This window comes from Falco punctatus (assembly GCF_963210335.1).
Source record: "Falco punctatus genome assembly, chromosome: 20".
Taxonomy (NCBI): Eukaryota; Metazoa; Chordata; class Aves; order Falconiformes; family Falconidae; genus Falco; species Falco punctatus.
In genome coordinates, this window is record NC_137600.1 from 1,216,304 (window position 1) to 1,243,271 (window position 26,968).

Sequence of the window (26,968 nt, forward strand, 5' to 3'; positions counted from 1 at the left end):
TTGTGCACGAGGACACGGCCATGGGGCTCGAGTCTTCTCACACGGAGCCGCCTCCACGCCTTGGAGCGAGGGCACCGGAGACGCCGCGTCGCTACGGGTGGCTCAGCCTTATTATCAATATTCTGGTGGAGAAACCGTGACTTTAAGCCTGGAAAAAAAAACCAAAAGAGTCGAGCGGCTTCAAACCACCACAGGCCGACAGCAGACCCTTGTTTTTGCCAGACACGCTTGCGTCCGCGGGGCCTAGAGTTCCTTCATGCCGGCGAGAAGGTACCACGTTAGCAGCATCCCATCAGCATCCCAACCCCCGACACCAGGGATTAGCTCAGCCTTGGGATTCGAGGTCATCCCGCACCCACAGCTTTCCCTGCAGGAAACTTTGCCTGGGCTGAATCCAGATTGCCAGCCAAGTAGTATTTTGCTGGTTTTGATTTTTTTCCCCCCGCACAAAACCTCAGGGAAGAGAAGCCCGGGGCTCGGCAGGGTTTGGGGTGCTGACAAAGCTCAGCATCGCAGCGGCACAAAGTGGGACAGTCCCCAAAGAGCCAGACAGCAGCCGCAGCGGTGCGGGCACAGCCCAGGAGGGGCAGGACGGGATTCCCGGCATCTCACAATCAGCAAATGCAACTATCAAAGTGCGGAACGGTTATTCTGCTCTGGTCCTGAGCTCCCTGGGACAAACACCCTGCTTCTGCCCTGGTGGGTGCTGTCCTGGCCAAGGCAAACCCAGGATCTTCTCACGAGCCGGCAGGATGAGGAAGTGAGCGGAGATTTGGGAAACGTGCCTGCCCTGGGGGGAGCACGGGCCGTCCCAGCACCACGGGCCTTCGTCTGCTGAGCATCGTGCTCCCCAAAAACATCGCAGCCAGCAGAGGTTGCATCACACCCCGCATCTCTCCAGGGAAGCGAGTCAGGGGCTCAGGGCGCAGCAGAGCCGCAGCACAGGATGGAAATGTGCAGAGCGTCAGGATTAGCCCCCATCACCACAAAAAGACACCCCCCCAGTTCACAGCTGTAAGCTCTGTCCTGTGAAAAGTGGTCCCAGGGGGAAAATCTCGTCCCCAGCCCTGGCAAACCACCCTTGGTGGTGCCGAATTTGGCCTCACCTTGTCATCTTGGCAGCCGTTCAGTGGCTCAGCACCTTTGTGTCGCCCCTTCTGGTGCTTCCCTTGGTTCAAGCTCACGCTGCCCGGCGCTACCCCTGCTTGCTGACACAAACACAACTGGAATATTAATAAGTCTAATCTGCCCTGAGCCTTAAGGTGAGCCTTTTTCAGCAAGTATAAATATTCCCGATAGTAGCAGGAATCAGCTGGAGCTTCCAGCCCGAGGAGGAACGTACCGGCATGGGGCACAGGCAGGAGGAGCTGCGCTGGTTGCTGCCCAGCACCAATCCTTCCCTGCCTGCACAAGGCTGCTTTGTCCCTCCACACCTTCACAGCAAGACAAAAAAAAAAAGCACTTGAGGGCTGGCTGGGCCACAACCAAAGCGGCCTTTGGAAGGGACGTGGGCAATGAAGTCAGTAAGAAAGAAGAAGAACCATTAAAAAAAAAAAAAAACACACCCAAAACCCCAAAAAACCAAACGCCCAAAAAAGTTTTATTAGACAACAACAAAACCAGAAAAACATCCCCCCGGTTTGCTCCAGCCTGAACCGGCCCCCTGTGCCCACAGGGCTGCTCCTCTCCCACCCAGAGCCCAGCGTTCCTGAAGCGCCGCTCGCAGCCGAGGGTCCCGGGGGTCCCTACGGCTTCTGGCTGAGCGTGGGCCCCGCCGTGGCGATGATGGAGGAGCTGGCCAGGCTGCTGCCCAGCGTTATCAGAGTGGTGCCAGCCCCTCCTGGCAGCACACCCTGGGACAGCAAGTGTCTGTTAGCCAGAGCCTCTCTGGCGTGGATGATGGTGCTCCCGTCGTCCACCACGGAGGGAACCCTCCCCAGGGTCTCCACTGTCCCCAGAGCATGGCCAAGGGCCGTGGTGCTCTTGGTCAGGCCGACCTTCTCCCCAATGTGTCCCAGGGCTCCGTCGCCCTTCACCGTGGCCAGCGTTGAGGTCAGGATGACAGTCTTGGAAGCGGTTTGTAGGACAGGTCCCACCTTTGAGTGTACCAGGCTGCCGGGAGGGCTGGGGGCACTGGCCAGCGGGGAGGCGGTGAAGGTGACGGCACCGGTGGGAGAGCTGGTAGAGGAGGAGGAGGAGGAAGGCTGGATGCCTGGCAGTTTGAGGGGGACAGAGGTAGCCTCACCCATCACAGACTTGGTAAGCGCAGACAGCTTGGCGTCCGACATGACGTAGAGTGTCTTCATGGGGCTGGTGGTGGTCACTGCGGAGAGGAAAGCATGGTCAGTGGCCATGGGGATGTGGTGCCCGCCCTGGGCTGCAGCCCCCAGCTGTGGCAGCAGAGTTGCGGGCTTTCACACCGAAGAGGAAGACCTGGCTTTGTCCACTCTCCAGAGCGGGACCCCAAAACAAACCCCAGCGCTGTCATACCTCGGCAAGGAAACCACAACGGCTGAACTTGGGCACCAGCAGCACCTCTCCCCTCCTAGACCGCTCCCATTCCCCAAGTACACCCCTTTCTTCCTTCAGTGTCTGAACTTCTCCCCCAGAAAGTCCCCTTCTGTTGGGACAGGGTGTCACGGGTCTTCCTTAGCCAAGCACGCTCTGTATCGCCTCGTCCCCGAGCTCGTGATTTCTCCCCCGAGCTCACGCTGCTCTCTGCGGCCTGGCTCAAGGCAAGCTCCCACTCATCCCTGGCATCTCCAGCTCCATCCCACCAGCAGCACTGGAGGAGCTCAGACCCTCCTCATGCTCCACCCCAGGAGACAGCTGAAAGACTGTGAAACAAAGCCCTCCATGCTCTAAGACAATGGCAGAAGTTGTATCGTGGTGGTTACCCCGTCCAAACCTGCTCCCTTGCTGCATCTGCAGTAGCCACAGCCCAGAGAGCAACAGAAAAGAGACTTCACTGAAATCTCATCACTGGGTTTAGACGTGCTCAAGGGGTGGGAAAAAGCCTGAAGAGCCGCTGCTTGGTTCAGGACAACACTGGCCAGAAAGACCCCAGCCCGGAGCAGCCCACGGTTTGCTCCTGCAGTTGCCCAAAGCTGTGACTCGCTGGGTCCCTCAGGAGCCTGCACCCAGGAGCGGAGCGGAAAGCGGCAGGCCCAGCCGCGCTGGGTCACCTGGCGCGCAGCACCGGATCTCTCCGATACAGCAGCATCAAAGATGCACCGCAGCGTCCCTCACACATGTCAGCAGTGACAACGTCTCACGACCACCGCCAGTGCAGCGTGGAACTCCCCGAAATGAAGTGCCTCGAGCGGGGAGGCCAGGGAGCAAAGACTGACGACGACCGACAGTCTAACCAGGATGGGACCACCAACCCCACCACCCTGGGGTCAAGGAGGGCAGGAGCACAGTGGGGACAGGTGACTCCAGCCACCCCCACGCAGGCTGGGGGAGTGGCACAGACACACGATGCTGTTAGACATCAGCAACAACCGCTCCATGAAACAGTCTGGAAAATTTTCTGCGCTAACACCCCAGTCCGCCCTGCTGTTCCAGCGGCTTTCTTACAAACCGGTCCTCCCAGCTGGACGCAAATCCAGCCCAAACCTCCAGTGAAAGCAGGTGAAGTTCTCCACAGATCTAACTTCATCCACTAGCCATGCCAAATAACAAAAGGAACAAGAAAAAACACGAAGGCTATGACTTCAGCCTGGTGCTTCTACACCTCTTGAGTCCTGGGGGAGAAAAGCAGAGTTTGAGGGTCTGCAGAGGGTGGGTAGCCGGGTTGTTAACGCCTGCAAGGAAAGCCGCCTGCGTGGTAAAGCACAGACGCTGCAGAGCTGCCTCATTTGCCCTTTGGGGAACTGGCACAGCTCCCACTGGACTTCATCCCGAGTGCTGACTACCCACTCACCCTCCTTGGAAATCATCTGGACCGAAGAAAACGAAAACACTGGCTCAGCTGGCAGCGGGCTCTTTGGTACAGAAGCCTTTGGGGATGTAACCGAATGCACTGCTGCGCTATACCGATTTTATTTTTAAATCCAAGGCTACTTACTGGCTGGGTAGTGGCTCTGCAATATTTCTTTAGCTGTAAGCGGATGGGTCTGCTCTCCCCAGGCAAGGTAAACAAACGTGGGCAGCACGAGAGTGCTTAGTCCTACAAGCGCGTGACAAGGGCCCTAAACACAAACTGCAGATAATCCTTTCTGTGTCTGGGCTCCAGTTTTAAGTCCCTGCTCTTCGTCAGATGCTCAAAACCGGCTGCATTGAGCCAAAACTCCTTGTGCAAAGAAACCACGGGAGAACATAACTTAAAGGGAAGGAGGGACCACAAAAAAAAAAAACAAAAAAAACCAACAAAAACCAAACCAAACAACAAAAAAATAAAAGGCAAAACCAAAAAAAAACAACAACAAAAAAAAGCAGTGATGGGCTTATTAAAAATAAGCAGCATTTGGGCAGCTATTCCCCGGAGTGACTCCGCACACATCACCCGGCGGCATGGCTCCATCCCGGCCTCCGCTCCGGTCCCCAGGCCGGCTGCCCGCGCCCCACGACTGCCATGCGCCTCACCTACGGGTGCTGCCGCGGCGGCGGTCAGGTGTGCCGCGGGGTCGGCGGGAGCCATCTCTGCGCCAGCCTGGGCTTTGCTGAGATCCATCTGAGACAGCAGCTTGCCAGGAGAGGTGGCACTGGTAGCTGGGGTGGCCAGGTTCCCAACAGCACCGTCTGGAGCCTGGAAGGGTTAAAGTAACGGAGAGCTACTGGAAGTGCCCCGCTGCCAAGGATACACCATCTTCGGGGGGCCGCAAACCATTCCTTGGGGGGCTGCAACCATTCCTAGACCTGTGCTAGCCCTCACCTAACAAAAAAAGAATCACAGCACACCCTCTCCTTGCTTCTTCCAGCCTCGCCCTCACTCCGACCAGTCATGACCAAGCTCCAGAAAAAATGCATCCCGAGAGAAAATCCCCAGAGATCTGTATTTTAAAAGCACGATTGCCTTTTTCTGGAGCAGAATGGGATGGCTCCGTCCCCACTTCTGGCTGCCAGGGAACAACAGTCCTGCGTTTGTTACCTCTGCAGCAACAGGAAAGCAACAGCCAGGAGCTCAAGAATGATTCCTGCACCGTGTAGACCCACTTGCAGGAATGACACGCTGTTACCAGTGGCACCAGTGAAAGCCCAGCAAGAACTGCAACAGCACACAGCATACTCTGCATCAAGGAGGTTCCCTCTCACTTGAGAAAGGTGTACAAGCCACCCTGCCAAGAACCAGCTGGTTACACAGCACCAGCATCCACAGACGTCCAACACTGGAACAACTGGGCAGTTTGGATTTGTATCCTAAAGCAGATAGCAGCACACCCTGGAGAGCACCGACAGGCTCCAGTGGGATACCTGGAAATTCCCCCACGCGAGGGGGGTTCTTCAGATGCCTCTGGCTCCGTTCACTTGCCAGAACTCTGTCTCAGTGCATCTGCAACCTGACACTGCGGAGAGCCAACCGCATGCGTTCCTGCGCTCTCCCTGGGAGCCCTCACAGCCCTGAGCTGACAAAATTCAAGCTCTGAAGCAGCTTTTCCAGCTACAAAAGCAGATCCCCGTCTCTTCAGTCAGACTTCGGAGCCAACCTGCCCGCTTTCCACCGCTGCTGACGCTCAAGTCTGATCCCCCCAGTACCTGATGCCCATGCAGGTCACAGCCTGCTTTTCCATGCCTTGTGCAGCAGTTTTAACAGTGCTCCATCACCTTTAACTAATATTTCTGGCCCTGCTGGGCATTAAAAGGGTCAGACTTCAGGACAAGAAAGATGGTTACTGCCTGCTTACAGCACATCCACCACCAGCTGCCGGCTCTGGGCAGCAGCAAGGGCTGGAGTCAGAGCTCTAGCCCTGTGCCACCTGTGGGAGACCCTTACCCAAAGTTCAAACCGTGGCCTCAGCTTGCAGCTCCGGTTGTTGCTGCATAGATCTTTGTGCCACTAAGCAGAAAACAATCACCATCCCTCCACTTTCTGGAGCTACTATCAGGATATAAATATGCTGCAGGGGGGAAACCCTTAGAAAAAGCAATGTTCAAAGCACTGCGGAGTACTCTGTTGAAAAGGGAAGCTGAAGCTTGCTCGTATTTTCACTTTAAAGCCACCCAAACGCTCTTGCTGCTGCTTCTGCTACTCCCAGAAAGCATTTGTACCAAACTCCCCAGGGAGATTCCTCAAGTCCTCTGCCTCCTATTTAATGCCTACGGGGGAAGGAAAAGAGTTACCCACTCAAACTGCATCTCAACTGCTACAGGCATCGCCCCAGCCCCCAAAAGTTTAAAAATCACAGCGCACAGCCGATGCGTGGGCTTCACGCTTCCTGCACAGGCACACTGGAGCCGTCAGCTGGAATTTCAAAGGGAACCCAACCGACAACAGCTTTGGCTACTGCTGAAACCACAGGAGCTTAAGCCCTCAGCGTTAGCCTCCAAAGCCTTTTGTAAATTTGCTCTTTTACAGGAAGCTCTGCTAGATTACGTAATCCCATGTGCTAAAAGGTACACACGAGCTGATGTCAAGGGCTATAATTAGTTACAAAAACACACAGCTCATTCCATTTCCTGTAAAAGCCAGCTTTCAGTTTGCTTTTGAAGCAACTCTCGCAGCCGGCCACACAATTAAGCCCTACCTTGAACACACAAGCTCAGCATTGTAGGTAAAAGTCACAGCGTAGGATCCAATATCCAGTTTGAAGTGCCACCGCCTTCAAACATTAACCCGTGCGTGAACCCGTTAACCCTGGCGTCGATCTGGACCCAGTTTGATTACGCTGCGCAATTACCCTTCTGCTGGGTATTTAGGGTCTCTGAGGGGTGAGGAAGGAAGCAAAGGAAAGCACACCGGTTCTGATGGTTCATCAAATGGCTTTTGAAGACCACAAAACCTGCCTCCAACATGGATGAAGAGTTCCAGATCGAGAGCAACTCACCCGCTGCTTAGGTGGGATCTGCACTGAGTGTCACTAGCTCTGTGTTTTCAAGCTCTACCTTAGCCGGCTCTAAGCTCAGCTCTGCCAGTGTTCGCAGGCACTGTCGCGCTAGCCAAGTGACTGAAAGAAACACAGAAAAGTCAAGGGAGGAAGGACGTGGATGATCCCAAATCTGAGCTTTAACCGGCAGTAAACTGGGACTCTGCGCGGGAACTACCAGCAATGGTGGTGCAATAGCAGCTCTAAAGCAGCACAGGATAAATGAAGGATTTATGGCTGCTGCTGTTAATACTTACCCAACTTGCATCCAAAAGCTTCACCTTTAGGATAATGCCTCCCTAAATATGCCTCAGGGCTTCAAGCAACCTCAAACAGCCTCTGCAGAGAGCAGCAAGGAATAGAAGCACACTCCCTGCCTCCACGATACTGCCCCACAACTCAAGTCAACCCAACAAGAGGGACCAAAACTACAGAGCGAACACTGCCCTGCCTCTCCTACACCACCTCACCTGCCCGGGGCCTGCATTAGGGCTAGCAAAAGTAGAAAAACCACGTGCAAAAAAAACCAACCCACACCAATAAACAAACCCTGCCAATCTGGAGCGGTCTTGGCATCCTCAGCCCACCGTACCAGTTTGTTAATCCCTGTCGGGAACTGGAACTTGATCCCCACTGGACGCTCTACACTCGTCCACCTGCCTAGGCTGCAGGATTTGTCATTCTGGAAGCTTGCTGACCTGATTTCCACATTACTTTCCCTCTGCAGATGCCTGCCTCAAATCACTACAGCCAGCATCTGCCGGACAGTCAGTTCTACCCCTCAGTACATACTCAGGCAACCAGCAGCCCTTTTCCTGCAAGGCCTCCTTCAGCCCTGAGCAGCAGATCACAGGCCTGGGCTGCCTGGTTCTTCCTGCATCCCTGTGTCCAGGAAAGCAGCTACAAAGCAGCGGCCTGTGTGTTGTACAGCACCGCAGCCGGGACCACGGGGAAGCCACCTGAGCTTAGGTCAGCCTTGCTGATGGCACATCACAGTCACCGCTGACCAACCATCCTGTGCAGGGAGTCAGAGCCAACCTTTCTACCCTGACATTGATGGATCCAGCTCAAAATTGACAGTGGTTTAGGACAGAGCCCAAGACTACACCTGCAGTAAACTGATCCCTTTTGCTACCTGCAGGATTCAGGGTTGAGATGTCCATGTCACAGTACCCAAGACCACCACGTTCACACCAAAAAAACCCTGACTTGACATCTTACGCCTTCAACTCAGCCGCACCAAGACTTAACCCAGGAAGCAGGAAGGCAGCCAGGATCCCTGAGATACTATTTGGCCTCTCACCATGTGCCAGGTACTAAGAGCTTTTCCTACTGTCAGTGACCCACCTCCAAAACGAGATCCGTATCAAAAGATACAACCTCGGAGCACACGCTCGGCACTGCATAAATTGGTTTCAACAGCAAGGCAGCGAGAAAGAACCGGAGTTGGGGACCTGCAGAAGGGAACAGTACAGTATCCCCAACAACCACACATCCCAGCCTCACATCCAGGCGTCTAATAGTCAGGAGCAGCATTTTCAAGACAGAAATGGCTCCAGACAGGACAGCCAACCCACTCTCCCGCCTGAATAAGCAGGGGATAGACACTCTACAAGCAGCTTTCCTCCTCCCACCAAAACCTGTTACTGCCGAGAAAACCTGGAGCTTCAATCACAATTCCCACGCTGACGTCAGCTTTCGAAGCCTAGCTGAAGATTCCCTCAGTGCAGTATGAGCGTGCCAGCCAGCATCGACCCTGCCACTAACAGACATGAAGATGACCTGGGTCTTCTGAACCGCCGCCTTGCAAGGCCCCAAAGCAGCCTCAAAGCAACAAAGCTCATCACATCCAAGAGATGTGACCAAGAACACTTTCCCCATGACAGCTCTATCTGCCCTTGACTGTGACGGTCAGAAAAAGGTCAGAAGAGCAGCAGCCGACACTTTCTCTCCAGAGAAAATGCCTAAAATTACCTGAGGTGCCTGTGTCTGCATTGGCTGCTCCTCAAGCTGAGGCTGGACGGTCCCCATCGCAGCCTGGCTAAGCGTGGTCATGCGGCTGGGCTGCCCACGCAGTGTCACAGTAATGGTTGTTGGGGCCTTCAAGCCTAGAAAACACGTGAGCGAGTCACTCCTGAGACACGGGGACCGTGGAGGCCACATTCACCAACGAGGGGTGCGTCAGAGGCGTCTTCCCATTAGAGACAGTTGCTCCGAAATTACTAGCACATGCAGCTGTCCACAGCTATGGCTCAAAGGTAAAATAAGCTTTGGAAACGCTGGTCTTGGGGTGATGGGATGCTGCCTCGCATGCCTGTCCCCCTTCTCCCTTACCTGCTGCCTGGTTGGAGATCTGAGCCAAGCCAGGGAGACTGCTGGCCAGCTTTGCCAGTCCCCCATTTGTCAGCAGCTGGTGAATGGCCGTGGACTTGCCGCTCGCTGAGGCTCCCAGAGACAAAGAGGTGGCAACCGGGATTGTGCGGACGATAGTGCCGGTGTCCGTGGTTATGGCACTCAGGTTCTGGATAGGCGCTGGAGTCTTCACAGCTGAGGGCTGGAAGGAGAAGCAGAAGTACTGAGCACCTGGAAGGAAAGGGGATGCCGGGACGGCAGAGCCTCTCCCTCCCACAGAAGCTTCCACACTTCATGCTGGTGGGCCACAAGTAGGTCTAAAGGCAAGAACTTGTCCCTTCCAGTCTGCACATACCCGTTCCAACTTGAAAGAATAACTGGGAGAAACTGGGGCTCCACTTCGAGTGAAGCCACCACCCATTCTGAATGAGGTCGACTCCAACTGATGGGATGAGAGGCACTGCCTGGCAGGTCACAGGCATGTGTTTTCCCAGAAGAACAAGCAGAAAGGTTGCTGATCCTCCCCTAGTCCACTCTCCAACTCCTCCTCAGCATTTTCTAGGTGGCTGCCTAGAAAAAACTTCCCACAGCCTTGTTTCCTAGACTTCATACCACTTGGGGGAATCCTTAGCCCCTGGCACACCACCAAGGCTTGGATGTATCAATATAGCTGCGGTTCACACCTACCATCCCTCATCTTTTGTGGTCCTGGAGCAAACAGAGCCTGTCTAGGCTCCCTCCGACTCCTACCGCTTTAACCTCGACACAGCTTCCCTCCAGAGGGGGATCTCTGATGTTTGCAGGCCACGTACCTGCACGGGTGGCCCAGCAGCAGTCACGCTGGCCGGAAGGCCTGATGACTTTGTCCCGATGTCCTGCAGGCTGAAGCTCAACCCTTGCAACAGGCTGCTGGCAGATGCCGCTCCTAAAAAAGAGTAAAGAATAAAATCAGGCTTGGAGAGCTCACCAGCGTGAAATCTCAGGTCTGCCGTACGGCAGGTGTCTGCAGAACTGTTCCTCCTAACCACTCTACACATGCAGCCCAACACATTTCATTGCTGCAGCTACCAACGAGGTTGGCTGTGAAACCTGGGAGGCAAGAGGAGGTCGGGTTTGTTATCTCAGGGTATCGCTACACACAAATGACACAATTAACAGGTCACCTGCTGCGCCTTCAGCCTCACTTGATAGCATCCCACTGGATCTCCGCAGGCTCAAGGCACTACAAACGCTGCCTCAGCCAAACCCAAAGCAACCAGGGAACGCAAGACAGAGGATCCACCAAATGATTTTGAACCTGGTTTACCTTTTACATTCACAAGAGAGACACGGAGAGAGGCAGGTACCTTGGAGGGTACTGGCTGGCTGGGCCTGCATGCAGTGGGTGCTGCTGGCCACCAGCCTGCTCTGCAGGGCATGGAAAGCGCTGGGCGCCGTGCTGCTGGGGATCACGGCAGACGGAGCAGGACTTGTGGAGGAGGATTCCACTGCCAAACTCAGCCTACAAAGAAGAGAAAGACTCCAGTTAGCGATAAAAGCTATGCAGATGCAATGCAAGATGGCTTTGACAGCGAGCTGTCACTGGCCTCATTCAACCAAGCAGGACTCCCGGAAGCATAAGGCAGGGAGTTGACAAGCTACTAAAACCCAAAGCAAGACAAGTTTCCCCTGCGCCCACTGCAGCAGCTAGAACAAGGAGCACCTATGGCAAAATCCATCTATTTCCAAACTGGAATTGAGCTTGTTATATGTGTGTACCTACCTAGGTGCTGCAAGGGCTGTCACCCTACGCTAGAGCAATCTACTTTTGTAGTGATGCATTTTCTGTTTAAAACCTACTTTCTACTTGAAAACAGCTCTTTTTCCTCTCCCCTCCCAGATCACAGTCCAGTTCTCCGAAGCTTAGTTTTAATCAAAAGGTAAAACAGTGATGTGAGATGTCAACATCAGATTCATTTCCCAGCAGAAATCCCTACAGCCAGTAAATCAACTTCATGAGCTGATACCGAGGCTTCTCTCTCCTATTTTTGGAAAAAAATGCTTGACTGTCAGAGGGAATGAAGGGAAGTATTAAAAGCAACACTGAATTTCTGGCAAAGACACCAAAATCATTCAAAAGACATGCTGATAAGCAAACATGGATTTGGAAAATAATATAGAAATATAGCCCAACAGCTGCAATATCTTCTGTTTCTGCCATTCTCTGACTCGACTCCCTCTTGACAAACAGTTTTCAGGAGCCTAACGGTCTCCCGCACTTCAGAAAATTCCAGTTATAAGCAAGATATCAGAAAGATCCACATGTCAAAATTGCCCTGTTGCGGTGCTTCCCATCGGCAGCCGGTCAAAGCAACCCACAGCTTATAAAAAACTTATAAAAACCCACTTATAAAAAAACCCAGTCGCACTCACTTGGGGGCGGTGAGAAGTCCTGACAGCTCCTTTGCGCTCGACACAGACTGGCCGACAGCCATGGGGACCGGCTTTCCAGCAACAACTGCAAAAGAAAAATTAAAAAAATCTCACTCTCTCTCCTCCAGGAGTCTTTAGGGATTCCCCCTCTCTCACACAACTACCCACAGACACAGCGCTGCAGGCCACGGGCTCATCCTGCTCACAAAGCGTCTTCTCAAGGAAATCTCCGTTGCAGCCATAAACACGCACTCCAGTCACCACGCTACAGGAGATCGGGAGTATCAAACGGAGCAGAGGTGCGAATAAAAACCATAAAGTTGCCGTGGTGGAAGCATTACGACAGGTGAGATTGAAGGAATCGGCTTAAAAAAAATAATAACCTGTAAGCAGTGAAATCTCAGGCCCTCGCCACCAAATGCAAATCTCTCCCCTAAACATTTATCTCCACTAATCCCCTCCTCCTAGTCCATCATGGCACAGGTCTACCACCTCAACCGATTAGTTCCGATCTGGCTGGTCGCTAGCGATTGATTTTGTAAGCATTCTTTACAGACACTTTACAAAATACACAGGGATGCGACGAGTCACAATATTTGTTTATTGCGGCGTTTTGGGATACAACTGCGTTTGTCTTGTGCAATTCCTCCTGCTCACGGTAAGAGGGAATTCTTGGTTTGGTTCATGTTTACTTCTGCAATTCATTTCCTTTCTGTGAAAAGAAGTAAAGTTTGGAAAAATTAAAAAAAAAAAAAAAAAAAAAAAAAAAAAAGAATCCAGAAACCAGGGATTTTTCAAAGCTGCCAGAAGTTAAACTGCAACCTTAAAAAAAAAAAGTGTGTATTTATTAGTTCATGTTCACAGTTCAACTGTTAAATTAACCGAGAGATGCTTCGGAAGGAGCAGAATTATTTCTCAGCTTTGAAAACCACCAATTTCCTCTCAGAACGGAAACGCTGATTTTTCAGTCCTGCACTGCATCGAGCTAACGCAAATAACGAGCGACTGCTTTACGTATCTGGGGCTCTCGCCACGAGGAAGACGTACACGCCAGCGCAGCCAGCGACAAGGCAACATCCTTTAGGTACAAGGATGACACTAGCCAAAGCCTTCAGCCTCCCTTGCGAAGGCTCAAGGGGAAGAAGACCGAGCCCATCACCTCTTCTTGGACTGCAGGGACCTCTGCAGCGCGTGGCACAGTGGGTTTTCCCAGCCACAGCGGCAGGAGAGGAGTTGGTATTTGTTTATATGTGTATCAAAAGTGTATCATGCCAGACTTCGGGCCCAAACAGGATCAGCAGAGCGGGGCACTCAGCTGAATCGGGAAGTCTGAACACGCGAAGGTCTTCCAGAGGGAGGAACATCGCTGTCATCCCCGTGTTCCAGGTGAGAGCTTCGCGCAGGAGTGGGTAGCAGAACCGGAGACGCACAAGACCTACTTGGAGCAAGGGGTCCGCCAGGACCAGCATCCTGCTTCCAGCAGCGGCTCGATGCCTCAGCGGAAGGTGTAAAATTCGCCTCGCAGCTCATGAGGCTACGGTTGAGCTTTTCGCTGGAGCGTGCAATTCCAACGGCTATGGAAAACAGAGGCTCCTGCCAAGCTCCTATGTGCTGTCAGCCCCCACACTTCCCTGGCTATCCCCAAGTCACTCACACCTTGAGCCTCCATCTGTTCCCTGCAGCTAACGCCTCACAAAATAGTAATAAAAAAAACAAAAAGCAAAAAGAAGTCATAGCTCCCTCCCCTCCCCATGCCCCAGAGGAGCAGGTCTGGGCAGAGCCACGACCCCCCTTTCTGGTTACAAAGCAGCTATGCAATCGCAACTCACTTTCTGCCTGGGTGGTGAGGGGTGCTCCGTTCCCCACGCCAGCAGCATCTCCGTGAGAGACAATGGTCACCTTGATTTTGGCTCGTTTGGAGGATTTGGTGCACTGGGTCGGGCTGGGGGTCTGATGCCTCTTCAGCTGCATACGCACATCATCTTTCTCAGCCCCTTCCGAGTGCTCTGAGGAGACTGGAACTAGGGGACACAGAAGTAGCTTTTTGAAAACTGACGGCCGATCCCTCGAGGTCAGTGCTGCTCCACTGTGCCAAGGTGCGGAGAAGGGACGCATGCCCATGCACACTTCCACAGCTCCCTCCATGCCAGCCTTGCCCATCTCCCATGCACCAGGATCCCACGCTTCTCCTTTTCACCATCTACGCTGACTTCTGCGTGCCCTGAGCTGCTGTCTTAGGGGCGAAACTTAGCTTAAGCTACTCACAAGGTAAGGCAGGATGGCATACAAAGTCTGTCTTGCCTGTGCAGCGAAGAAAAATGACGTCTACAGCAATATCACATCTCCACATAAATGCTTTTCATTTCAAAGCACAGCATCATCAATCCCGGCATCAGGCCCCTCCAACGTCCCTAATTTCCAGGTGAAGGGATGAGGGTGCAGAGATTTGCAAAGCTGATGCAGGCACGCTGCCAGTGCTGGGATTAGAGCTCAGCCCGCCTGCTCCTCCGACACACCAGCAAAGGTATTGGCATGCCTGTCGTTCGGCACATCCCTTCCAGCGCTCCTAACCGGCCCTCCAGGAGCTGGACTGAAGCGTACAGGTTTCTTAGAGGCACTAAGCGAAGCAGCTGTGAGCACAAAAGGTGCTGCAGCAAAGCAAAGCCCCCACATACCCTACGCTGGTTGGTACTAGGGGGAAAAAAAACACCCCATGAGCTGAGATTTTTCTTCTGCGCCAGCAGCTTCTTTTGCTGCCATGTCCTTGACCATCACATTCATTCCATCTTGCCTAGAGCACAAGCTTGCCGGGGCCAGGGCTATCAAAAAGCACAGAGGAACCACGACAAGCACCTCTGGGCAGCCCAGGAACAAAACAGAGCCACGAGCTGGCACATCCTGCCCATTCACGCTCCGCGCATCTCCCACCACTGGCATGTACAATCATCCAGCCCCAGCCTGAAACGCTGCTAGACTGGGTCGAAATGAGGGTGCAGATCTGCCTCCCGCTATGGTGTGTGCGGCCTGGCCGTGCTCAGAAGCGCACCCGCCGCTATGCCTGAGTGCTGCCATGATCTGCAGCAAGGGGAAAAGGCTTTTGCTCAAACCTACGGAGAGCCCTCTCCATCAGGAGCTTCCACAGACCGCCGCCGAGCCAGCTAACTCCCTCTTTACAGACGGTCCTGAGCATCTAAGCTGTGTATTCAACCGCCTAGCGGCCAAAATGTATGTACCTTTTTATTTCTATATATCTAGATATGGATATTTTATACAAAAATCAATATAAATGTGCATGTGCGCATAAATATATACATACATGTATTTATATGTTCCCTGCATACCACCTACATACCTCTGAACTGTGGGTGTAGGACAAGAACGAAGCCAAATCCCTAAATTTCAGGTGACTCCAGACATTTTGGGGCCACTGTGGTCCCCAAGACAAGTGCCAAGCTTGCTGGCCTGCCATCGAAGGCCGGACTTGTGGCTGAAGCATGTTAACTCGTGACACTCGTGCAACGCTCCCGTGCCCCCCACCCACCTGCAAACATGCATCATCCAGATCACCATCCAGAGAGACCTCACCAGGCGTGCACAGACTGCAGGCACCAAAGCCCCCTCCCCCCCCCCCCCCCCCCAAAAAAAAATGCCACCAGCCAAGCAGGACAGTGAAAGGGCACATGCACAGGCAGTGGCGTTAGGTGCCCCTCAAAGCATTGGCAAGCAGTGACCCAACGTCCCTCTGTGTCCCCACCGCACGAGAGCGCAGCCTGCTTCTGCTCACACAGGGGCACACAGACCCCCACCACCAAGGGCTGGCTGTGCATTCAGAAGGAGCACCAGCTCCCAAAACAATTCAAAACACTCCCAGCGCACGTGGCACACATGCCCCGGCTTCCTACCTTGCACCTCAGGCAGCTGATAATAAGCCCAGAGATTTTAATCGGCTTTTGATCTTATCAAAAAGCAGGGCAGGCTGATGCCAGCCTCTCCACGTCTCCCCACCAGCAGGGAAACACCCACTGTGGTTTCTCTTCCCAGCAGACGCTGGGTGGGAGGACTCCGGATAAGCCCAAGCCTTCACGAGCGCTCCCAGGCTCACCTCATCACACAGGGGAGAGCACAAAACAAGGCTCAAGGCAGAAAGAAACCTTTAAAACAACCAGCTTGGGCCAATACTTGCCTCAGGACTTCGTTACCACAGCTGTATGCATGCAGTTTGGACTACACCTCATGTGTGCTCAGGACAAGCAAAGAGCCTGTATCTTATGAGTCTCTACACTGCGCGCCAAAATACCTTTGCCTCCAGCGCTTGCCTCATCAAGTTAAAAGCACCAGCGTGTGTGGTGTTTCAGAGAGGCAGTTCTCACCCACATCAATGCTCCTAGCACCCTGGGGTCACCCAGAGAGAGAACTGACACTGACAGCTCACGTGACGACACCACAGCCTCCCAAAGCTTGGGATTTCAACTTTTCTTCCCAATCCCAGCTCCACACAGTCACTGCCATTCAAGATGACAAACCCCATCTTTAGATACGCTGTGGAACTTGCCCCTCGATCCCTAACCCTCAGAGCATCCCACACACCGAGGCTCACTTCTCCGCATGCTCCTGCGCCCAATGTGAGACCACAGGGCTAAAGACTGCTCACCTCCGCATGTCTCCTGGTCCAGACAGCATCCCTCTCCCACCACATCACCATCTTCGCAAAGCCATTCCTCTCCCTGACCTCTCTGCTCTCCTCTAACTCTCTCTGGCCAAGAAACATGGCTCTACACGTCTACATCTGCCCCTTCCAAGTCACTTGGAAATCCCTTGTTTCTGCTCCCAGCAACAGCCCCTTTTTGCTGCTCCACATGTTCGGGATGCTCCCCCAACACACACATGGTCTCTCAGGATCCCCTTCTCAGCCCCAGCACGGGAAAGGGTTAAATTCACGATCGAAAAAACATCACCGCATCTTCCACCAAGTTTTAGTCCATCAGAGCAAACCGGCTGCCAGACTACATGGCTCGAAGCGCAGTATTTACCTACCGGGACAGGGGAAGATCGCAGAGGAAGTTAATGCTCTCAGCTGGCAAGTGGACCATTTGCTTTAGCTTCCAATACAGCAACGAGAAAGCAAAAAGCAGGGGGACAAGGGGACACGTTGGGCCACATCCCCAAACCAATGCAAGGGAAGAGGAAGACGATGAAAGAAGATAGCAGAGATAGAGAGAAGGAGGGAGACAGAAGTGAGGAGATACTCACCAAAGAGACATGAAGAGGTGCCAGGAGGAAGAGCTTTCCTCACCAGCATGTTTTGTTTCAGAAAAGCAGCAAACTGAGCTGAAATGAATCAGAGAGAATTACAGTATCACAGCCCGGCTCTGGAGGGGGACAGGGAACTCCAGGGACACCACTGCGACCCACAGACAGAGACCTCGGAGCAGGCAGGCAGGCAGAGAGCTCCAGACATGACTCATCCAGCCACAGGGCACAATGGAGACACACCGACCTCCTGTCTGGACAGACGGCAGCGTAGCACATCCGACACCAGAAAGGGCATCATCCCAGCTTTCCCAGAGAGCGCACCCCAACCGCACGAGCCCTCTCCAGCCCCACAACCATTGGGAAAAGGTCAAGCTCCAGCGCCCAGGGAAGGAGGCACGGCCAGCTTGACTGAGCAATTGCACTGAGAAGCTGAGAGCGGCTGGAGACGTCAGCCAGCACATCCCTGAATACGGCCACAAAAGGCAGGCCAGAAGCGCAGCAGCACTCCTAGCAAAACAAGGCAGCCACAACACACCCCACTCCACAGACCCTCCCCCTCCTGCCTCCCACATGCTATCTAGAAACTTCCTCCCTCAACTACAACAACAAAGGAATGTCTTTAGTCCGTGGTCTGAGAAATCAAGGGAGATCCAAGCTTCAACTTGCCCCTGGAGCCTACCCCTGAGTTCGAGAAAGACTTTAGAGAATAAGGAGGGTCACATTGTTGCAGGAGACAACAAGAAGCCTGTTCAGGTCTGTATGGAGCAAAGAAATAAGGAGAGAAGGGAGGATGGAGAACTATTCCCCAGGTGCCGCTGATACTTGCCAGAAGAGATCATCATCAACAAAACCATTACCTACATTCACAGCGTTCACAATCAGACGGAAGCTGCACCGTAAGGCTTTTAATCACCATCTAACAGGACAAAAAAAACCCCAGAGCTCAAGCTGGATTCTTATTCAGAGCAGGTTTTCCGCTGCCATTTGATGCAAGATGACTCTGTGATTACCCAAGCCCCACTGTTTCAGTCCCAATTCGATACCCTCAGCCATTTCCCAAGTACCCTCAGTCTCCCTCCCAAGCAGCCTCCAAGGATACAAGACACCAGGCTCACACTCGGAAGAGGATTAAGAATACGGCTACGTGGCAATTTGATCAGCCAGCGCAAGTGAAAAAACCTTCCCACTTTGAACAGCAGCAAGACTCCACAAGCTGCAGAAACACCATTTCCAATCTAATTCCAACCCTCCACAGGCTGCTGCCTTCAGATGACAGTGATAGGGGACCGAGCTGTAGAGAAAGCTGCCACTGGGAGGCTTGGAATTCAAGACAGGACTCGGAAGACAAAAACCTACACACGTCACGACAGATAAAAGACCAAAAATGCAGATGCCAAGAGGGAAGAGGCTGGAAAAGCAGCAGGGCATTACCTTGTGCCTGTTTGTGCGTCAGGACAGTGTCTGTCCTCTGCACCTGCCTCTTCAGCAGCTGCGTGGTGCCGATCTGGCTGGGCTTCTGGATGGAGGACACAGCAGCCATTTTAGTCTTGGGGCTTGAAGTGGGGCTGCTGGAGACGCTGGATAAGTCCTGCTCGAAGAGAAGGAACACCTCTTACCCCCACGTTTCCCTTGGGTCATAACCCTGAGCGTAGCAATGTGTAGCACTGACATCCTTTTGCTGGAGCAGATCTATTTCTGAAGGTTCGTTTGCCCCTCCGCAAGCCCCTCCGTATCCTGTCACCTCCCTCTTCCAACACTAACCACGTTTCTTGCCACATATTTCAGTGGTACAACACAACCTCAGCCTTCCCCGGCTCAAATTATCTCAGAAAGAGCTTCCCACCTCTGAGCCTGAAGGTGAGGCAGGCACTTTGGCTGCCGGTGAGGTGGGCCTGCTGCCTCTTTCCGGCAAGTCAAACGATAGATCCCTCCTGGTTGAATCACGCGGCTTCTTCTTCTTCTCAGCATCCAGGTCCCGGGGATCGGAGCCTGAGTGGCTCTCTGCTCGGGTAAGGACTCCAGTCAAGAAGTCAGCTATTTCATCCTAGGAAGGATGAAACAAATAGACTAAGTGGTGCGCAGGTCTCTGAACAACTGATTTTCACAGCTTGAAACAAAACAAAAAAAAGAGAAGAATGAAAGATTCCCAAAGGGAAAAATGGATAAGGCTCTCTAGGTTTAATATTCTGCAAAAAGAAACCCTAGACCCTTAAAGAGACACCTTGGCTTTCTCATTAAAGCTCACACTCCACTGATTTTTGACACACGGGAGAGAAAACATAATGGTTTCTCCAGTGCTCCCAAAAATACCGCTTGCTTCCCCCAGGCAGATGTCCTGGAAGACTTAGAAAACTGCTCTTTGTTTCAGGTGCACTACCAGAAAGCTCACGTCTCTCCTCCTCAGGAGACAACGGCTTCAAAATCCCACTCAGGAGACAGATTACCTTCAATCCAACCAATCCTGGCAGTAAGGTTGTTGTCAGTGAGCCATTTCAGCACAGTCTGGTTTTTTTTATATAGATTTGAGGTAGAAAAGGAAGATTTCTGTGGTTACCTGAATGCACCTGTCCACCATACTCTGGGTCAGGCCTTCAGACTTCTTTTTGGCTTTGCTTATCCTATTACAAAAAAAAAAAAAAGCCCACAACAAAACAGATGCAAGTCAACACGTTTGGTTTTCCATGTTCACACAACATCACTCTCCACCTGAAAGTAAGATCCAAGTAGCAGCAAGCTCACTCCCCCATCCAGTTAGACACAGGGTGAGGAAAAGCCAGCTCCCTCAGCTCTCAACCCAAGAGCACCGTCTACTGGAAAGATGAGACTCATCCCTCGGAAGTGCCAAGACAAAACTTCAATGACAAGGAAAAAGGCCCAGCAGCCCAAAGCATTTTGCAAAGCCAATACGACGTTGCTTTCCCCTTCAGAGCTCTGTCTTCAGACCAGTATCAGAGTTCTATGTTTCTTCCTTTCCTCATTATCCCTACTATAAGTTTCTGACTTATATGATGCTCCAAAACCTTGTCTGAGCTGACGGGTCCAGCGCCAGCACCAGGCCAACCCTGTTCTCGTACAAGACGTGCTCAGGTTTTTGGTGCAGTTATTCCAAACGCGCCCAAGTTACGACAGGAGAACATGCCCCACAGTTTAGTGAAACCTTAAGAGCTTCTTGTTTCCTGCAAGGCTCTTACAGCCTCCCTTACCCCAAATCTATGCACAGCCTCCAAAAGCAACATATTCCAGAGCCAGAGGTGGCATGAAAACCAAAACTTGCTCTAGTATCACACCACACTGTACCCTGGATCTTTTATTCACCGCTGGGAGAAACAATGCTGATTTATCACAGAAAACTGACCCTCTATCCAACATACCAGGTTTTGAATAACAAAGCTGACCTTGATGCAGCATTTTATGCAGTTCCCATCTAGTTTCAAATACGAAATTTGGGTGAGTTTTTGTACGCAGCACACTCAGACGTTGCCCGGTGTTGCTGGGAAGGGAGCACCCATCTCGCAGAGCGTTACCTGAGGTTGTCATCTGCTCCTCCAACCACCACCATGCTGTTATCGGCTCGTATTTTCTCCCTGAAATCTTCCATCGCTTCGATGTTGCACTGCAGGGAATTCTGACCGATCACAAAGAGGACAGGGGTCTTCATCTCCAGGAGGGGGTCGTCAACATCCTGTAAGAGCAAGGAGAACTGTAATCCAGAAAGACTGATCCAGGACACAGAGCCTTTGGAGCCAAACACCATCCTGAATTAGATGAAGATTTCCCAAAAGGGAAGGCACGTGCCACAGGGTCAGACAGCGCTTCACGCGTGATCCCGGTACACGCCACCTGTGTCCTGAAAGGAGTATAAACTGTGTGACTCATTTAAATATCTCATGAGAAGGACTGGCTCAAAAGCTGAATGAGTACATAGTGCTGTTACTCATTAACAGCCGAGGCTGATGCCCTCCCCCTCAGAAACCCTATTTCACCGCATTTTCCTCCTTCCAAGCTTTCGCCACACAAACCCAGGATAAACCTGATGCGCCACCAACAAAGGGTGACCCCCGATGGGATTTACACAGCTGTACCGAGCCCTGAAGAAAACCCTGCTCTAGAGCCACACTGTGCTCCAGCAAATTTATACATTTTTTTATATATACAGCTTTTATAGAGATTTTGGCTATCCTCAGAATTAGCCATTTCATTAGCACAACCATAATCATTCCCAACCCCGTCACACACTGGTCAGCTAATAAAGGAGCAATTTGGGCTCCATAAAAATCACCCAAGTCGTCCTCTCTGGTGCCAAATGACACAGTTAACAAGAGACCTGCACATAAGACTGCAGAAAGGAGCTGCAAAAACATGTCACAGCAGAGACAAGCAAACACAGGACTTCTCGCACCTACTAGGGCATCAAGAATCCTACTACGAATGCAACAGTCCCACCTGCTGGGCACACCCCCTCCAAATAAAAATCACACAGACACCCCTCAAAAAAATCTTCCAATTATTACCAGACTTCCAAGCCCGATTCTATGAAACAATCTAGGGAGATTAGAACACCACCACACCACCCCCAAAAAAAACCCTCCGTTCTTTAAATGGCTCCACCTCTCTTTGGTCCTTACCCCTCTGGGGCCATCAATGGTGAGAAGCGGGAATCCAAGGCACACAACTGCAGTGACATACTCCATCACCGAAACCTGGGTAGAAAAAGCAAGAAGTCAGCATTTGAAGTGCACTGAGGGTGTGAAGGCTGTTCTGCCAGGCACAGAAATATCTTCCCTATTTTGACCTTGCTTTGTGGATCAAAAGAGTGGGAAAGAAACATCGAATTACACAAATTGCCTACGCCCCCAAAACCAGAAAGGTTATTTGTCTCAAAGCCAGGCCTTGGAAAGAGAAAAGGGACAGGAACAACCCCGATATAGCCTTAAATGTAATAGTAATTTAAATCTAGCTCTGAATCAAAGCTGCCAAGTGGGCTCTGAGAGGATGCAAAGGAATCAGGTACTTACATGACAGGCCACCAAGGCACCTGTGTTCCACCCAATCAGGATGATCGGCTTGTGAGAAAAATGGTTGTGAATCTACAGGAGGAAAACAAAAGACATGGATGGAGAAGAAGGACAGGCAAAGGGACGCTGCACTGGGGTGGCACAGCACCTACAGGCAAGGTGGCTAGTTTGAAGAGAGCAGCAAAAGCTCCCCGATACACTCATTGCTCTTACCTCTGCCACTTTGCCCCTCACTGCCCCGATCATGTGTTCCAGGCACTGCAACACGCCCACCCCGCTGCCGTTGTTCAACAGGTGGGTGGCGATGGGAATCACCTGCGGTTGGAAATGAAAGACGGATTAATAGAGGCAGCATTACTGGGGACAACAGGTACCCACAACAATTAGCACAGACTGAAACCAGTTTATGCATGAACTTGTGCTTCCTCTCTCCTTCTGTCCCCCAGGATTCACTTCTAACTACTAAAAACAGAGGAAATATGAGAATTCCCCACAAAGACCACCTCTGCTACTCACCTCGCTCCTATACACCCACATTAATCTACCATCTTAATTAAGATGCGTGTGACCATCCAGGCAGAGGACTAAGGTGACCTATAGTCTCTTTCCTCCAAACTCTTCCTACCAGAAAACTCATCGATCCTTAATAACAGTTAATGACACCATCTAAACTGCTGAAGATGGAAGACTTTGGTCAGCAAGAGACCCCAGACAGATGGGATTTGCACAACTTCATCCCCTGTGCAGCGTCTCAGACGGTAAACATTGCAGATGGTAGATGCCAGCCTCTGCTTTCAGCAGAGCCAAGTATTTTGGTGCACTGAAGGCTTGTAAAAAGCAGCTCAGCAGCTGCAGCCTAGCACAGCTGCTAGTTTGTACTTCTCTCCTTTCAAAACCGACCATACGAACCTTTCCCAAGCAGGAAAGCTGTGACTGCCAGAATCGATGCCGTCGAGAAGTGGGGAACATGGAGTTGGAGGGTCCAGAGGAAGCAATCAGGATGAGGGGGGAACCAGGCAATTTACTCTACAAAGTTCAACAAAAGACATGTAAGGAAAAGCAACTTCCCTGCCCAAGACCTTGCTACCCAGCCTGGCCCACACAACAAAGCAGGAGAGATCTTGCGTAGCTCATTAATGAATCACATTTTTGCCAGCCAAAGCCACCTCAGGATAGTATAAGGCGGGGAACGTGTCCAACAGAAAAAAGTCCCCCTCACTGAGCAAGTCTAAAGCAGGAGGAAAAAAAGCCCAGGAAGCAAGCCAAAGGTGGAAGGAAGAGGACAGCAGAAGGATGGGAAAAATAAAGCTGATGCGACACCAGCCTCCTGCTCCCTGCAAGCCCCAAGAGGTACTCACGGGTTTATTATGTGACAAGACACCCACTGCTGGGTCCCAAGGTCTCTTCAGCAGCAGAGACAGAGCCTCAGCACCTGCTGCCCCCGTCTTCGTGGTGGAGGAGAGCAGCATCCTGTCAATCAGGGTGGGGATCTGAAACCAGAGGCCAGAAATGACTGAGAAAATGCACACAGCCAGTCCAAAGAAAAAGGATAAAACCTTTAACAAGCTTTATAAAGGGAGAATATTATAAGTGATAGCTAATTCTTTCACTGCTTTTATCACCTTTCCTTTAAGCGTTTGCAGAGCATCCAAGTAAGCAGCCAGCACTGGCAAACTGAGCGTTTCCACCAATGTTGTGTGAAGCCACTGGATCAGTTTGGTGTCCCAGTTCACACTAGCCAGGGCTTGGCGGACCCTCCGAGCACATTTGTCCACCGCTATCCTCCTCAGGACTGGCTCATTGCAAGCCTAAGGAAATAAAAAAGAAATACAATTATGGGAAAGATCGAACATGCCACGTGCATCCCAAGCCACAGGAAAGTATTGGCTTGGGCAGCCCAAAGTCCTCTGGCAGCAAGCAAAGACCAAAATCCTCACAGCGAGGACAAAATCATGCCTCAAAGAAGCCCAGAGCTGCCCAGTTCTTAAAGACTAAGCAACCCAAAGACCAAAACTTTTATCCTGACTCAAACTGAGCTTTACTAGTAAAGACTGATAAACACACACAGGCAGGGACTCTGCTGGAAAGCGAAATAGGAAATAAAAGACCGTACCCCTTCGTTAGCCAAGCGAGCCAGCCGGTCAGACTGCAGCGCTTTGTGAATCTTATTAAATAGCTTGTTCTGGGCCATCGTCCAACCCGTCCTGTCGAGAAAACCAGAGAGGTAACACAGGTCACTGTTACACTGACATCCAGGTCCTGCAAGCCACTGCCCGTTCCCAGTCGGCATCAGCAGCACAGCTGGGAGTCGGCTGCGATCGCAGCCTCAAGAACTGATTCACAGCTATGGACAAAATGGGGTTTGCTACAGCAGATGTAATTAGCAGGCTTGCTCAATAAAAAACTCTTAGATGTCACTAGGGCATGTCGGCAAACATCCAAGCACCAGAAAGACAAAAGTAACAGCAGAAGCAATAAATAGGACCAAAATAATTACTCTTTTTAGCACAGGCTATCACCATGTTTCTCAAACAAACTGTCCAGGAAAAAAAACATCAAAACAGACATTCCTTATAATGACAAGACTGCAAACAGGCTTGACTACAGTTCCAGGAAGGGTTTTTGACTGGCTGGAATTTATGTATATCTTCATTTTCGACACTGGAATTGAGGATCTACGTGAAATCTGACGACTCACTGTCCCAATCTCCTCTCAACAGAGGAGACTGCTTCATGGGAAGCGTGTGGGAGAGGTTCAGCAGCTGGGCCAGCCTCTACCATTAGATCCAACAGCTTTCACAGCAGGCAGACAAGGAATTTGGACACAAGAATTCATTTTCTTTGAACATTATTCAGTTCAGGAACGTCACTGCGTTATCGAGTCACACTAAGAAATCCACCCACAACATGCCACAGGTGGCTGTTTATAGCGCCCAAATTTCTTTTTTCTGCTACCCCTCTGCGCTACCTGTTGACGTGTTCCTCCCAGTCGTCCGGCGGTGGAGGGGCATCCGCGTCTGTACGAGCGAACATCACATGGCGCTCGCACTCGTTCATCACGCTGCGCGCCTTCTGGTTGTCGTAGAGTGGCACGGGCGTGGGCGTCACCGTCTCGACATCGATGGGGATATCTGCTTCACTGTCGGAAATAATTATGGTTTAGAGAAGGAGATTGCTTGCCCTGGGGTCTGCCGTGCTTTAAAGCTCAAAATCCACTGAGCTTCATAACCAGGTATCTTATTATTCCCGGTCTGAACTCGGGAAGCCCCCTGAATCCCAAGCCCTGAGCTGCGACTCTGAGGGCACTTCCACCCCTCACCCCAAACTCACCCATGACCCCAGCCCCAGCCCCACACCCTGACCCTAAACCAAACCATTGAGGCCTGGCCAAAACCCCCCTTCCCACACCGGCACCAAGCCTGTGAAACCAGCCCACCCCCGCGGTGCTAAGCCAAGACCCCCAGCTCAGCCCCCCCCCACCCTTCCCCCAGCCCATACTGCTCCCCACAGATCCCCAAAGCCACTCTAGTCTCCTCAGCCCACCCTCTCCCCCCATCCCCACACACAGGCCCCTGCCCCACACTCTCCCCTCACAGACCCCCCAACCCCACAAGACTTCCCACAGTCCTACAAGCCCCCCGCTCTCCCCTCAGACCCCTCAAGACCTCTCCCAGCCCCACAGAACACTCCCTGCTCCACACTCTCCCCTCACAGACCCCACAGGTCCCTCAGGACCACCACCCCCAGTCTCCACATAAGCCCCTCAGCCCCACATAGGCCCCATTCCCCCCTCATCCCTCCCCCCGGCCACATATAAGCCCCTCAGTCCCACAGGCCCCACTCTCCCCTCACAGGCCCCTCAAGACCCCTCCCCAGCCTCCACATTGAGCCTTCAACCCTCACTCTCCCCTCACAGACCCCTCAGGACCTCCCCCAGCCCCACACAGGCCCTATTCTCCCCTCACAGGCCGCTCAGGAACCCCCTCTAACCACACATAAGCCCCTCAGTGCCACAGCCCCCTCAGGACCCCCCAGCCCCCACACAGGCCTCTCAGCCCCACAGGGCTCATTGTCCCCTCACAACCCCCTCAGGACCCCCTCCCAACCCCACACAGGATAGGACCCTCAGCCCCCACTCTCCCCTCACAGACCCCTCAGGACCCCCTCAGCCCTCCCAAAGGCCCCTCAGGACACATTCTCCCCTCACAGACCGCTCAGGACCCCCCCCAGCTCCCACACAGGCCTTTCAGCACCCAGCCCCCATATAGGCCACTCTCCCCTCACAGACCCCTCAGCCCTCCCAAAGGCCCCTCAGGACACATTCTCCTCTCAAAAACAGCTCAGGACCCCCCCAGCTCCCACACAGGCCTTTCAGCACCCAGCCCCAGCCCCCATATAGGCCATTCTCCCCTCACAGACCCCTCAGGACCCCCTCAGCCCTCCCAAAGGCCTCTCGGGCCCAGAAGACCCCGCCCCGCCCCCGAGGCCCCCAGGCCGCCCCCCCGGGCTCACAGAGCGGTGCCGGGCTGCCGCCGGGGGGTGAGGAAGAGCATGCGGGTGGGCCGGGCGGCGCTGGCGTCGGGGTGGGCGCTCCAGGGCTTGGCGTAGCTGTGATCCAGGCAGACCAGGTCCAGCTCCCGCTCGTGCACCGACAGCTGCAGCAGCAACGACGTCCCCATTCTCCGCGCCGACCACTGCAGCTCCCGGTCGCGATCGCGCTCCCGGTCACGATCACGATCCCCCCCGCGCTGCGACATGGCCCTACAGCCCCCGGCGCCGCATCCCGCCGCGCACGGCCCGCCGCCCCGCCTGGCGCGCATGCGCAGGCCCCGCCCCCCGACGGCTCCGGGGGAAACGCGGCGGCTGGAGCGGAGCGGGGAGGGGGCGGGAGGGGAGGGGCCAGGAGAGGCG

General features: G+C 52.9%; 1 protein-coding gene across 7 annotated transcripts; it reads right to left on the reverse strand.

Moving 5' to 3' along the window:
• Positions 1 to 1,578: 1,578 nt before the first annotated feature.
• On the reverse strand, positions 1,579 to 26,912 carry KANSL3 (KAT8 regulatory NSL complex subunit 3). 7 transcript variants are annotated; one of them, XM_080370283.1, is made up of 22 exons: positions 26,570 to 26,912; positions 25,026 to 25,196; positions 24,171 to 24,261; positions 23,680 to 23,865; positions 23,416 to 23,547; positions 22,967 to 23,083; positions 22,271 to 22,372; positions 22,058 to 22,129; positions 21,668 to 21,742; positions 20,567 to 20,724; positions 19,597 to 19,660; positions 18,886 to 19,086; positions 18,474 to 18,630; positions 17,040 to 17,117; positions 13,619 to 13,810; positions 11,790 to 11,874; positions 10,724 to 10,878; positions 10,190 to 10,302; positions 9,360 to 9,579; positions 9,000 to 9,133; positions 4,588 to 4,750; positions 1,579 to 2,323 (listed from the first exon to the last, which is right to left on the reverse strand). In XM_080370283.1, exons 1-22 carry the CDS (start codon positions 26,875 to 26,877, stop codon positions 1,746 to 1,748), a joined length of 3,552 nt encoding a protein of 1,183 aa, XP_080226409.1. In that variant the 5' UTR covers positions 26,878 to 26,912; the 3' UTR covers positions 1,579 to 1,745. The 7 variants fall into 7 exon arrangements, 6 of the variants coding, with proteins under 6 accessions (XP_080226409.1, XP_080226410.1, XP_080226411.1 ...); XR_013924612.1 differs by lacking the exon at positions 1,579 to 2,323 and adding an exon at positions 6,987 to 7,106 and having other exon boundaries at positions 4,732 to 4,750; positions 26,570 to 26,907; XM_080370284.1 differs by lacking the exon at positions 17,040 to 17,117 and having other exon boundaries at positions 26,570 to 26,910.
• Between the last annotated feature and the right edge of the window lie 56 nt (positions 26,913 to 26,968).

Bases quoted from the DNA above. Each gene is read 5' to 3' on its own strand.
- KANSL3 (XM_080370283.1), bottom strand. From the start codon at position 26,877: ATGCGCGCCAGGCGGGGCGGCGGGCCGTGCGCGGCGGGATGCGGCGCC. The intron at 19,087-19,596 runs GTAACCACAGAA...CATCCTTCCTAG, and splicing joins TGGTGGACAGGTGCATTCAG to GATGAAATAGCTGACTTCTT. The intron at 13,811-17,039 runs GTGAGTATCTCC...TGTGTCCCCTAG, and splicing joins CACCTCTTCATGTCTCTTTG to TTCCAGTCTCCTCAGAGCAC.